Source organism: Stomoxys calcitrans, chromosome 3, assembly GCF_963082655.1.
Source record: "Stomoxys calcitrans chromosome 3, idStoCalc2.1, whole genome shotgun sequence".
Classification (NCBI taxonomy): Eukaryota; Metazoa; Arthropoda; class Insecta; order Diptera; family Muscidae; genus Stomoxys; species Stomoxys calcitrans.
In genome coordinates, this window is record NC_081554.1 from 41,076,266 (window position 1) to 41,089,772 (window position 13,507).

The window sequence follows — 13,507 nt, forward strand, 5'->3', positions numbered from 1 at the left end:
AATGAGCGCGTTAAGTTTTGATTTTGAGTGACGCTTTGCAAAAATACAGCACTCCATCGGCTCCTACTGCCTTATTGTTTTTCAATCGTGTTACTGCTACGTGAACCTCGTTCTGACTAGGTGGTTCACATTCTATACCATCATTAGGCATTGGTTCTGCAATATACTCATGGCCACCATTGTCGGATACTAGCGGCTGGGAAAAAGAGTTCATTCCATATCCTCAACGCACTATCTGTACAAGGGTAAATACCAAACAAATGCTGCCATCATTATTGGTTGGACAACTATCTTCGAAATTTTTTTTTCTGATTAGTGTTCGCAAGTACGCTAAACCCTGAAGTTAAGCTTCCAAAGCGAATGTTTTATTTATTAATAAATAATAATTTATTTTTGTGCCATGTCTTTAATTTTCACAGAGAATTTTTTTCACAATTTTATTTCCGTTTTTTTTTTTTTTTTTTTTGTTTAAAATTTTATTTTCATTGAAAACTCTGTCAACTAATATTAAAATAAAGCTGAACGACAGCGTCTTAAAACTGACGCTTCCACATCTGCTGCCAATGTTGTGAACCTAGCTCCACCGTAGCCATGGTGCAGGCATTCCGGTGGTTTGGTCCATTTAACAAAATAACTTTTATGCACTACAGCCTGTATTTTGGGTTTATTCGTTATGGGGTTGCGTTGTCTGCCACGAAAGGGACGCCACAGCCATTGAAATCTACTACGGCATCTTTGGGTGACTTTCTTTCGACTATGACTCAAGTTCCAGACATTTGGGTCATTGGGATCGCCTACCACCAAAGAGCCAGTATGGAAGAGTGACACTCTTTCGCATAAGGAAGACTTTAAGAGATTGCCCGAAATGCTTGGAATTTCAGTAAGCCCTTCATGGCTTTTTAAGGGATTATTGGCAGAGGTTACAGCACAAGATGTCTGACAGGATTTGTGCGAAGATTTCATGGAAACATCTCTTCTTACAATAGCCTGAGGTGCTGATTTTTGAACTGTTGTACGAGTCTCATAAACTTCCACCTCATCGTCGTGGGTCTGCCAACAGGATTTAACATTCAGGCAATGCAAAGATTTGGAATTTTTACTACCTTCCGATTTGTTGGATTCCATGCAATCTGGCTCCTCATTGATGGGGGTAATTTTTCTAATGCGTTGCGGCTTTCTACGCAGATAATGACACAATTTCTTCCCTGACCTCTGTTCGACTTCGGAGAATGAAATGTTTTGAGTGTTGGCATTGTTCCCAGCTTGCTGTAAATCCAATTGCGATGGCATCTTAACCAATATGTAATGATCATTTACCAAACATATTTCCGATATGGTCTTGGGTATGTGGCTAGCACTTGCTAATGGCCCATTGAAGAACTCATTTACTTCGCCCTCCTGATAGATGCGATAGTCTGGTGGCTCGTCATAGATTTCCTGATACGATACACTACCACACTCAATTGCCTCCGACCTTTCGACATTTTTTATTTCCTCAACTTTGTCGGTGAATAGTTGCCATTCTGGCGGCAAGCTCTCCGCTGCCCACCTATCGTCACCTTCAAGGGTATCGGTGGACACCACAACAGGTGTTTGTTTGGTCAATGTTTTTGATTTTTTTGTCGTTAAGCTTCGCGGGGCAGACGACGTTCGCCTATGAGAAGTGCTGCTGTTATTGCTTGAAGCGTTTATTGATTGCTGCTCATGCCATAGCTCATGATTGGAGTTAGTCCTTGTTGATGGCTTTTGTTGTTCGGCTATGCTTAGGGGAGTCCGTTGTACAGTTATCGTTGCCATTGGCATAGCTCGCCTCCATCAAATTTTTGAAATGTCTACAGAAGAAGCACAACAAACAAACAAAAACAAAACTCGATTAGTGCTGTTACAATTTTTGTTTATTTCAAATAATTAGCATTATCGATTATTTGGGAATTGTTTTTATATGCATATGTATATACTTATAAAGCACATACATGTGTATGAATGTTCGATGGACGACGGAAAAGGGGAGTAAAATGAAGTTTCAAGTTCAACCCTCACTTACAACTTACGGACAATTATTTTCAAAATGTGCTTAGGTGGTTCATGGTGCCAAATTTGCTATTTCAAGCACCTTTAAAGGTAATTTCAAGCTCCTTATAGATGGTATATAGAGTGGTATTTACTATAAGGCGGACTACCTAGCGCTCCATCCAGAAAAACAGGTGACAAAACCCATAAGTCTTACGTCTTCTGTACATTCAACTACAAAGTCTCTATGGGCACTCTGAAAAAGAGAAGGGCACCCGCCCAATTGCTCAGATACTAACATCATGGCTATGTCAAAGGGCGATCGGTGGAGAAGGTTGTGCATATCTTTAAAGAGTTCCTCTATACCAAGTTGTATACGCCTATAATGTATATTGGCATTAGGGGGGAGGCTTTTAATAATGCGATGACCGGAATTATGGGATTCGATCCTAAAGCCGGTTAGACCGGGTCCTTAATGTAATCAGTTAGATCAATTGTAGGTCCCGTAACAGAAGAATAAGTGAAAGAGAGGCAAAAGGCACAACATAAGGGTAATTTTATTAGCAATCCTATGAGTTATCACCATAAATAGCCTACTACGAATGCTAGCTTAAGAGGGATTTGAACCTGTTTGCTATGCAGACGACTTTATAACACATATATGAGTAGGTAGAAGAGTAGAAGATTATACGAGATGCAGATGTAAATAGATATGGCACACTAATCACAAGAGAAAACATGCTACTAGCCTATGCTGACGACATCGACATCATGGGTCGGTCACCGGAAGTAGTAACTGCAGCTTTTGAAAGCATCGAAAGAGAGTCAGTGAAAATAGAGATAAAACGAAATGGATGGTTTCAACTCCCGAAAAGCCTTGCACAACCGAACAGATGAAGAAAATGGAGAAAGTTGGGAACCACAACTTTGAGATAGTTTGTAACTGTATCTACCTCGGCACCGCCGTAACGAATGACACCAGTTTTGAGATAAAGCGAAGAATAATATTGGCAAACAGATGCAGTTTAGAAACAAGGCACACCTCTCGACAGAAGAAGATTACACTATGCAAGACACTGATACTACCCGTGTTGTTATATGGTTCTCAAGCATGGGTACTTGTGAAAGCAGATGAGGCAGTGCTTGGAGTATTTGAGAGAAAGATTCTTCGCAAAATATATGGACCAGTTTGCGATAATGGAGAATATAGGCGACGTATGAACCACTAGCTGTATCTGCTGTATGACGACGATAGCATAGTTCACGCATCAAAATACAACGGCTGCGTTTGCTAGGTCATGTTCTCAGAATAGATGAAGAAACTCCAGCAAAGAAGTATTTTGAAGGCAAACACGGTGGTAAACGCAAACCGGGAAGACCAAAAGGTTGATGGAAAGATCAAGTGTCAGAGATTTTTGAATGAGCGCAGAAGATCGAGGCGCTTAGAACGCTATTCTACGTTCGGCAAGCGAAACAAATATTCTGTCATAGCCAATTAAAGTAAAGTATATTAGTAGATAACCAGACCGCCTATGCAAAAAGGCCTAAAAGGTCTTGGAGATAGCATACGACTTAACTAGACATAGGGATCTGGACGGTAATCCAAAGAAATCTCAAATCTGCCTGTTCTTAAGGAAAACGAAACTTGGTCAATTCAAGGCATCTAGTTTCCTCCCTATTTCGATATCCGTTAGGTTGAATACCTGATAGGGATCTTGGAAATTGTACTGGATAGGTCACATAGCAGCATACAGAGAAAGGTCGCAGATGTTGGACACTATCTAGGAAAGTCGTAAGGTCGTAATGGGGCTGATAGTGAATTGACTCTACAGCAGCGTGACTAGACCAATACTAACTTGCGCCCCATAAGGACATTACAACAGGTTAGAACAACGTGTTCTCTATTAGGGTAGAAAATTGCAAATTTGTCCATGAACTTTTCACTAAGGAACAGGGGTAAACTTCCTCTTTCTCAATGATAAGGGGCCTCCTTTTTATAGGCGAATCTAAACGGCGTGCCGCAATGCGACACCGCTTTAGAGAGAAGTTGTTACATGGCATAGTACTTCACAAATGTGGCCAGTATTAGCAGGGGATAATAGGCGGTGAAATTTGTATACCCTACACCACTACTATATTACAGGTTGTTTGAATTTGTTTGTAACACCCAGAAAGAACAGAAATAGACTCATTGATAAGTATACCGATCGACTCAGAATCACTTCTGATTCAATTTAGATATGTCCTTCTGTCTATCCAAAGTCAATTTGTGTACAAAGTACAGGTCGCAATTTTCGTCGGATCGTCTTAAAATTTGGCACATCCATGTTTTTCGGCCTAGAGACGAAGCCTATTGAAATTGGAAAAAAAATCGGATCAGATTTGAATATAGCTCCCATATATTTTCTTATAACTTCTGGACATTACTGGCGAATTTCATAGAAATCGGTTCAGATTTAGATATAGCCGGCAAGCGCCACTGCAAGCGCGATTATTGACCAATCTTTCCAAAACTTTGTACAACGCTTTCCCCGACGACTATCACAATATCTAAGCAGTTTGCTCGAAATCGGTTCAGATTTAAATGTATCTACCATACATTGAGTTGCCGAAAAAGTAATTGCGGATTTTTCAGGTCGGCCAAATGAAGTTGATGATGACCAAATCAAAGCATTAATCGAATTGGATCGCCACGTAACTGAGCGTGAGATAGGAGAGAAGTCAAATATACCAAAATCAACCGTTCATTATCACATAAAAAGTCTTGGACTGGTGAAAAAGTTTGATATTTGGGTACCACATGTATTGAAAGAAATTCATTTAACAAACCGAATCAACGCTTGTGATATGCACCTTAAACGCAATGAATTCGATCCGTTTTTAAAACGAATCATAACTGGAGATGAAAAATGGATTGTTTACAACAACGTTAGTCGAAAACGATCATGGTCCAAGCATGGTGAACCAGCTCAAACCACTTCAAAGGCTGATATCCACCAAAAGAAGGTTATGCTGTCTGTTTGGTGGGATTGGAAGAGTGTGGTATATTTTGAGCTGCTTCCAAGGAACCAAACGATTAATTCGGATGTTTACTGTCAAAAATTGGACAAATTGAATACAGCCATCATGGAGAAGCGACCAGAATTGGTCAATCGTAAAGGTGTCATATTCCACCAGGACAACGCTAGACCGCACACATCTTTGGTCACTCGCCAAAAACTGAGTGAGCATAGCTGGGAACTTTTGATGCATCCACCTTATAGCCCTGACCTTGCTCCATCAGACTACCATTTAATTCGATCTTTGCAGAACTCCTCAAATGGTTAAACTTTCGGCAATGATGAGGCTATAATACAATCGCACTTGGTTCAGTTTTTTGCAGATAAAGGCCAGAAGTTCTATGAGCGTGGAATACTAAATTTGCCAGGAAGATGGCAAAAGGTTATCGAAGAAAATGGCAATAATATATTTGATTAAAGTTCATTCTAGATTTTATTAAAAATGCATTTACTTTCTTTTAAAAAATCCGCAATTACTTTTTGGGCAACCCAATATATGTTTGTCCGCTTTTGAGAAATATTTCAATAAAGTGCTCATTTGTTAGGCGATTGGCAGGAAACATATTCTTATGACTCTTAATATTTCTGGAAAATTTCATAGAAATCGGTCCCGATTTAGTTATAGCTGCCATATTTGTCAACCGCCCGATTTTCGCTTCTAGAGCCCTTGCAAGCGCATTTGTTGACCAATCTTGCCAAAATTTTGCAATATTTGGTCGATGTCGGTTCAGATTTCTATAAAGCTCCCATATATATGTTCGTCGGATTATAGGTAATTTGCAATAATGTAATGTCATAGGTGGACATGCTATATTCTGCGCTACGGTGGTCTCCAACGCCTAGGCAATATAAGGAACAAGTAAAAGCTTGCTTGGGTCGAAACTTATATACCATCTACCATGGATCGAATTTGTCAAGTTCTTTGGCCGATGTCTCTTTAAAGGCAAACAAAGGGTAACGTCTAAGAATTGCTATTCCATTTGAGCTTTACCAAGTTATGAACCGATTGGACTTCACCTGGTTCAGCTGTTGGGGACCAAAGTGGAATTTATTGTGCAAAATTTCAGCAAAATCGGATAATAATTGCTCCCTCTAGGGGCCTCAAGAAGTATAAACGGGAGATCGGCTTATATGGGAGCTATAGCAGGTTGTGAACCGATATAGACAATACTTATCATCCTTCGTGCCAAATTTCAGCCAAATCGGATAATAATTGCGCCCTCTAGCGGCTCAAGAACTGAAGATTCGAGATCGTTTTTTATGGAAGCTATATCAGGTAATGAACCGATTCAGATAATTAACCGATTCACAATTGGCACAGTTGTTGAAAGTCAAAACAAACCATTTCATGCTAAATCGGTTAATAATTGCGCCTTCTAACGGCTCAGGAACTAAAGATCCGAGATCGTCTGATATGGAAGCTGCATCAACTAATGCACCGATATCAACCATACTTGACACAGTTGGTCCAACCAAATCTCTTCATACAAAATTCCAGCCAAATCGGGTAATAACAGCGCCCTCCAGAGGCTTAAGAAGTCAAGATCCGAGATCGGTTTATATGGGGGTTATATCAGGTTATGAACCGATTTGGACCATACATGGCAAACTTGTTGAATTTCAAAATGAAACACCTGGTTCAAAATTTCAGCCAAATCGAATAAGAATTGCGCCCTCTAGAGGCTCAAGAAGTCAATTCATCCGAGATCGGGTTTATATGGTAGCTATATCCAAAAATGGACAGATATAGCCCATTTACAATCCCATCCGATAATAGGAAGTATTCGTGCAAAGTTCCAAGCGAAATTCCCTTCGAAATTTAGAATGCTTTCGACACACAGGGCTAAATTGACTTAGAATGTCAAGACGATCCAGAATATATATACTTTCATGGATCTCAGATCTATATTTCGATATGTTACAAACGGAATGACGAAATTAGTATACCCCTCATCCTATGGTGGAGGGTATAAAAATACGCTTTATATGCCCTCAGGGAGTAAAATTTCATAGTTTTCGGTCTATGTGGGAGATATCTTAAGGTATAGTTCAAATTCAGACTCAACACTTACATTACATACGAGCGAAATTAACAAATTTGTTAAAGTTATAAGAGGAAGTAATGGTGGTATATAAAATAAAAAATGGTACCTTTTGCCCACAAAAAGTACATTTTTAACTTGTTTTCAATACCATTTCGCCAAACTCATTTATCGTCCCTATTGCACACCAAACCAAAGATTTTGATTATTCGAGATATCTCACCATTGACGTTCAGATTAGGTATAAGTCAGCCAGTTTCAGCTATGAGACTAGGTTAGATTAGGCTAAGTTAAATGACACCTAGCTTGGCAGCCCCTTCACTCTGAGACTATTGTGTTCGTTCTAGAAAGAAATGAAATATGAGAGAAGAGAAAAGAGAGGTGAAAGCTAACAGAGGTTAAAGCTGTTAGAGAAAGATAAAAAAACTGGAAAACCAGCATGGGACAAAACGATGCATTACCGAATAGAGGGTCGAAAACTGTAGAGCTCAGTGAAGAGAAGAGGTGTTCAACCATAATCCTACGCCTTCTACCCGTCATTGTGGGCATTGACACAACTGATTCTCAACCGTATTCAACTCCTTCTGCAAGGTCTCCTTATCGTCCCAAGACCATCGCCTTGTCAGCCGTCAGGACTGCCACCAACAATCCAAGGTCTTATTTCTCCTTCGATACGTACTTAATGACCGAAAAATATTGTTTCAGTGGAAAAGTAAAGCCAGAAGAGACCACAATACCAACAATAATATGACGAGTTTCGACTCTAGGTTAAGGAAGTCTCATCGGATACTTTTAGTTGGGAAGGCTTTAAGGGCATTACGTTGGTAGGTTGAACTTTTCATGACGAAAACGCATTTATGACACAAGTACGACACTAACCAAGCTCGAAACCCTGTCTGCTAAATGTTCTCATTCCGGAGAACCTCGGCCACAGGGCCTTGACAACCCTATAGCACATAACCCCAGCCCACGAAAGAGTCAGCTCATTCGTCATAGTACGAATCTACCATCCCCAAACAGCCAGTGTCCATCCGATCTGAACCTGGGCAGCTGTCAGTCGCATCGTTCGCCAACACACCTTGATGGGCGGAAACCCAGAACAATCAGACAGCAGTCCCAAACGTCTGAGGCGCTACTTGGATCCACCGACTAGTCTCGAACTCACGTGACCCGCAGCCAGGGCCTTCAGCGCCGCCTGACTGTTCAAATAAATCGTGAGAGTCTAAGAGCGCCGCCGCTTCTGTCTCAGGATCATTTCCAAGGGCTTGAGAATCGCAAACCCCTCTGTATGAAAGACACCTCACCCAGCCAGAAGTCGGCCGTAGACTTGAAATGGGACCTAAATCCGAGGTTAGACCACTGGCTCTACAGGAGTGAGATAAGACCAATTCATACTTATACCCCAGTAGTTTTGTGGACTACGATGGAGAAAAAGTGCAACCTAAGGATAACACAACAGGTTCAGATAGCATGTTGTGTTGGTATAGGCGTAGCGATGAGGACCACGCCCACTAGGGCACTGGAGACTATTCTAGATATCCGACCCGCAGACATACAGATTGAGTGTGAATCAGCCACTGCGGCTATGAGACTTAAGGCGACGGGAGAATGGATAGAGCATAGGAGCAGGTCACACCATCACGGTTCATGCTGAACAGATGAATCAAAGCTAAAGAGCATAGTGGGAGCTGGGGTCTACATTGAGAACCCAGGGAAGGATATCCGACTGCCTGACCATAATACGGTCCTGCTGGCGAAGATCCGAGCGAACAAGCAATGCGTGAAGTGGTGTGATGTCGAGTGTGAACATCTTTACGGACTGTAAACTGGTCATCACGCCAATAAAAATCATGACAGACACTAAGGAGATAAACGTCTTCTCTGAGGATTGCACGATCCGCATTGTATGGGTGCCGGGCCATATTGGAGTAAGGGTAAGGTATGAAAGAGCAAACGATTTGGCAGTGAAGGCCAGAGGACTGCAGCCAATAAACTTGGTAAAACCGAAGAATTTTGGGTCGACGTAAAACGAGTTAAGGGCTTGGGCGGCGACGAACGCGCATGTAATACTGTGGAATAGCGAAACGGTCGATAGGACGACGAAAGTCCTATGGGTAGATCCGGATGGTGAGAAGACGAGACTATTACGAAAAGGAAGTAAGAAGGAGGTCAGTATAGCTTTCGGTATTATAACGAGGCCTTAGGACTACGAGCTAGAGCTGGCAAACTATCGATGACATTATCGATATGTTTTGATAGAGCTGCGATATAAACCGATCTTGGATTTTGACTTCTTGAGCCTCTAGAGGGCGCAATTATTATCCGATTTGGCTCAAATTTTTCGTAAGATGTTTTGTTATGATTTCCAACATCTGTGCTAAATATGGTTGAAATCGGTTTACAATCTGATGTAGCTGTCATATAAACCGATCTGGGGTCTTGACTTCTTGAGCCTCTAGAGGGCGCAATTCTTATCCGATTTGCCTGAAATTTTGCATGAGGTGTGATGTTATGACTCCCAAAACTCTACTAAGTATTAGATTAGATTAGACTTCTTGAGCTTCTAGAGGGAGATATTCTTATCCGATTGGGCTGAAATTTTGCATGAGGTGTGTTGTTATGACTTCCAAAACTCTCATAACCTGATATAGCTGCCGTATAAACCGATCTCTCAATAAGAATTCTTGAGCTTCTAGAGGACGCAATTCTTATCCGATTTGGCTGAAATTTTGCACGAGGTGTTTTGTTATGACTTCCAACAACTTTACTAAGTATGGTTCAAATCGGTTCATAACCTGATATAGATTCCATATAACCGATCTAGGATCTTGACCTCATAGGCCTCTGGAGGGCGCAATTCTTATCCAATTTGGCTGAAATATTGCACATATCGTTTTGATATCACTTCCAAGAACAATGATTAGAATGTTTTGAATCAGTCTATAACCTGATATAGCTGTCATTTAAACCGATCTCCCGATTAGACTTCTTGAGCTTCTAGGGGGCGCAATTCTTATCCGATTTGGCTGAAATGTTGGTGTTTTATTATGACTTTCAACAACACTATCAAGTATGGTCTAAATCCTGATCATAACCTGATATAGCTGCCTAAGTTTTTATAATATTACTGTATTACTGTATAAAAACTCTTTTTTACATAAATTAACATTTTTAAAATATTTAATAACAATTTATTCACTCACTTTAAGCAAATGCATTTATCCAGCCATAGTTATCCAAAAATTCATGTTTTATGACCTCACTTTAATACTGTGTACAAATTATTGGCTCGCAGATTATTGAATGCAAGTGTTTTCTCGACTTTGTTTAAATGTTACCAAGGTCCTTTTTATTTTTTGTTTTATTTCCTTTCAAATACTTTGCACAAAACTTATTCAAATAAACAAACAAAACAACTAACTAACTAACAAAATACAAAACATACAAACACACACCACATCAAACAAACCGTATCGTGTATGGCAACTTACCGACTTACCGTCCACCACCATTATAAACTGCATTCAAGCCGTATAGCCTATTCTAAGGCGCACTCATAACGACTGAAGTAATAAGGGCTACCAGTGTAGGATAATTAAGTTGTATGGATTAATTGTTCATTTCTTTATAATCATTGGAAAGCAATAAACTTAACCAAATCTCTTATGCATATATATAAAGGTGGGGATATACCGAGATATTTTTTATACTTGAATATGATGTACGTATTTAATTCAAACACACGCCAAAACAAACTAAACTTCTGTCTTCAAAGAATCGCACAACAATACTAAATGGGCCCTGCAAAGACGAACGAACGACCAACTAGCAACACCGGCAGCAACAGCAAACTTCGAGGTTGTTATTGATGGTAAACACGATATCCAACTGAAACGAATTATAATCAACTTCAGTGGTCGACGTCTCTGAAGCAAATCGCATTGAAACGACAAGCAAATGAGCGACAAGCGTCGTTTAACAAAAATATCGAAATAACGGTACTATCACCGTATAGCCATCTCAAAAGTAATGACTGATGGTGGTGGTAATGTACCGTCCACCACCATTAGAAACTGCATTCGATTCGTATAGCATACTCTTAGGCGCACCCATAGAAACTGAAGTGATTAGGGTTGCCAGTGTAGGAAATTTAGTTATATTGTTTAATTATACTTGTACATTTCTTCATAATCATTCAAAAACAAAAAAAAAACATAAGCAATTCTATTATGCATTTAACCGTGCTAAAGGTGGGAATGTACTAAGGATTTGTTTGTCCTTGAAAATGTACGTAATTGTTATAATTGCTGTGCTGACTGCTTGTCTGTCTGGAACAACCTCATGGGAGTTATTAGAGTAGATTTGCCTTTGCCAGTATGACAGAAGTTTCAAAGTCATTGACATAGAGCTTTTAACCCATAAATGGATCCCAATGCCTGGCCAGATGTTAAAAAAGGAAAATGTTTTGAACATAGAAAGTAATGCAATAGAATAAACCAAACTTTTAATCAATTGAAAAAAAAACCCGTAGAAAAAAACTGCTCCTGACTCCCGTGGTACCAGATTAAGGACTCTGGTTCTTAGTCCAACTACTTCCAGTGGAACTCCGAACTGTTCCAGATTGGTCCCTTTGGGGATGATGCTAGCACCGTTGCAACACAATAAACATAAACAACTTAAAACAGGTACCAAAATGACTCAGCACAAGACTGACCCAAAATAGAAATGCACCCGAAACATGCTACTGTTCACAAGGTATAACAGCGACGCCGTGAGAAAACATCCAAAACCGACTGGAAATACAATCCCACACCAATCCTATGGCAGCTGGTTGTAAGTACCGGATTGACCCGATGGATTTCTTCTTCGGCAAGGGCTGCCAACTCAGTGTACAACACACCCCTACAACAAACATTTCCACACATTAAATACACCACACGACCAGCTGCGTAGTCTTTAACGCCGTACAGCAGCATTCAACTCATCGATCTTTTCGATGTATATCTCTTAGAATACTGGGAAACTTTCTCTTAACCGCAATATCCACATCATCAGCATACGCGTCGTCCCTATAGATACTTTTTCCCGAATATTGTACCTTTCATGTGAGCCCCATATTGCTATGGTCGTAAATTTGTTATCTTGGGAGGGGTGTTGTTGTGGAAGGGCGGCCGACCAAACACTTGGTCCCACATTGGGATTTCAGATTCGTATTCTACTCGCAAATACCTTTCATTTGAGTCAAATATTGCCATGGTCGGTAAATGTGTTCGATTTAGAGGTGTTTTGAGGGTTGGTCCGACAATTGTACATCAGATACGTTTTATAATCGTAAATACATTTCATTTGGGTCCCCTATTGTCGTGATTGGTCTATTTATGTATTTGGTAGGTTTTAGGGATGGGGCGGCCTCCCTAGGTACCTCATCCGGAATTTTATATCAAATTATTGGTTTTTAGATTACTATAAGCACAAATTTTCGCTTAATTTGCAGCACCCATCTCCGAGATCTGGCGTTTCTGAAAATTAGAGTAAGGGGGAGAGTCCGCAGCCCTTCAGATATCAAAAAACGTAGTACCCTATTTTCACCATGGGATTATTATGCACCATCCATTAAAAAATTCAGGAAGATCGGTTAATCCATTTTCGAGTCTATACGGAACATCAAAACAAACAAACCGACAAACAAACACAAATTCATTTTTATACCCTTATTTAGTCATTCCGTTTGTAACACCTCGAAAAATTCGAAATAAGACCCCATAAAGCGTATGTATTCTTGATGGTGATGACATTTTAAGTCGATCTAGCTATGTCCGTCATTCCGTTTCTCGAAAACACGCAATCTTTCGAAGGAGTAAAGCTAGCCGCTTGAAATTTTGCACAAATACTTCTTATCAGTGTAGTTCGGTTGGGATTGTAAATGGGCCATATCGGTCCATGTTTTGATATAGGTGCCATATAAACCGATCTTGGATCTTGACTTCTTGAGTCACTAGAAGGCGAAATTCTCATCCAATTTGACTGAAATTTTGCACGAGGTGTTTTGTTATGACTTCCAACAACTTTACTAAGTATGGTTCAAATCGGTTCATAACCTGATGATATAGATTCCATATAACCGATCTAGGATCTTGACTTCATAGGCCTCTAGATGGCGCAATTCTTATCCGATTTGGCTGAAAGTTTGCATGAAATGTTTTGTTATGACTTCCAATAACTGTGCTAAGTATGGTTCAAATCGGTCTATAACCTGATTTAGCTGCCATATAAACCAATCTGGGATGTTGACTTCTTAGGCCTCTAGAGGGCGCAATTCTTATCCGATTTGGCTGAAATTTTACGTTAAGTGTTTTGTTATGACTTCCAATAACTGTCGGTCCATAACCTGATATA

The 13,507-nt window shown here is 40.1% G+C and overlaps 1 protein-coding gene across 3 annotated transcripts in view; it reads right to left on the reverse strand.

Annotated features, from left to right (window-relative positions):
• Positions 1–456: 456 nt before the first annotated feature.
• Positions 457–13,507, reverse strand: part of LOC106083716 (uncharacterized) — a 61,609-nt gene continuing 48,558 nt past the window's right edge. The window contains exons 1-2 of one of the 3 annotated variants that reach the window (XM_013246926.2): positions 10,611–10,956; positions 457–1,832 (exon numbers count right to left, since the gene is read on the reverse strand). In XM_013246926.2, coding sequence (XP_013102380.2) covers positions 508–1,803 — 1,296 coding nt within the window. In that variant the 5' untranslated portion in view covers positions 1,804–1,832; positions 10,611–10,956 and the 3' untranslated portion in view covers positions 457–507. Of the gene's footprint in view, positions 1,833–10,602; positions 10,957–13,507 lie in introns of those variants that run through there. The other 2 variants (XM_059365353.1, XM_013246925.2) reach the window with 2 other exon arrangements.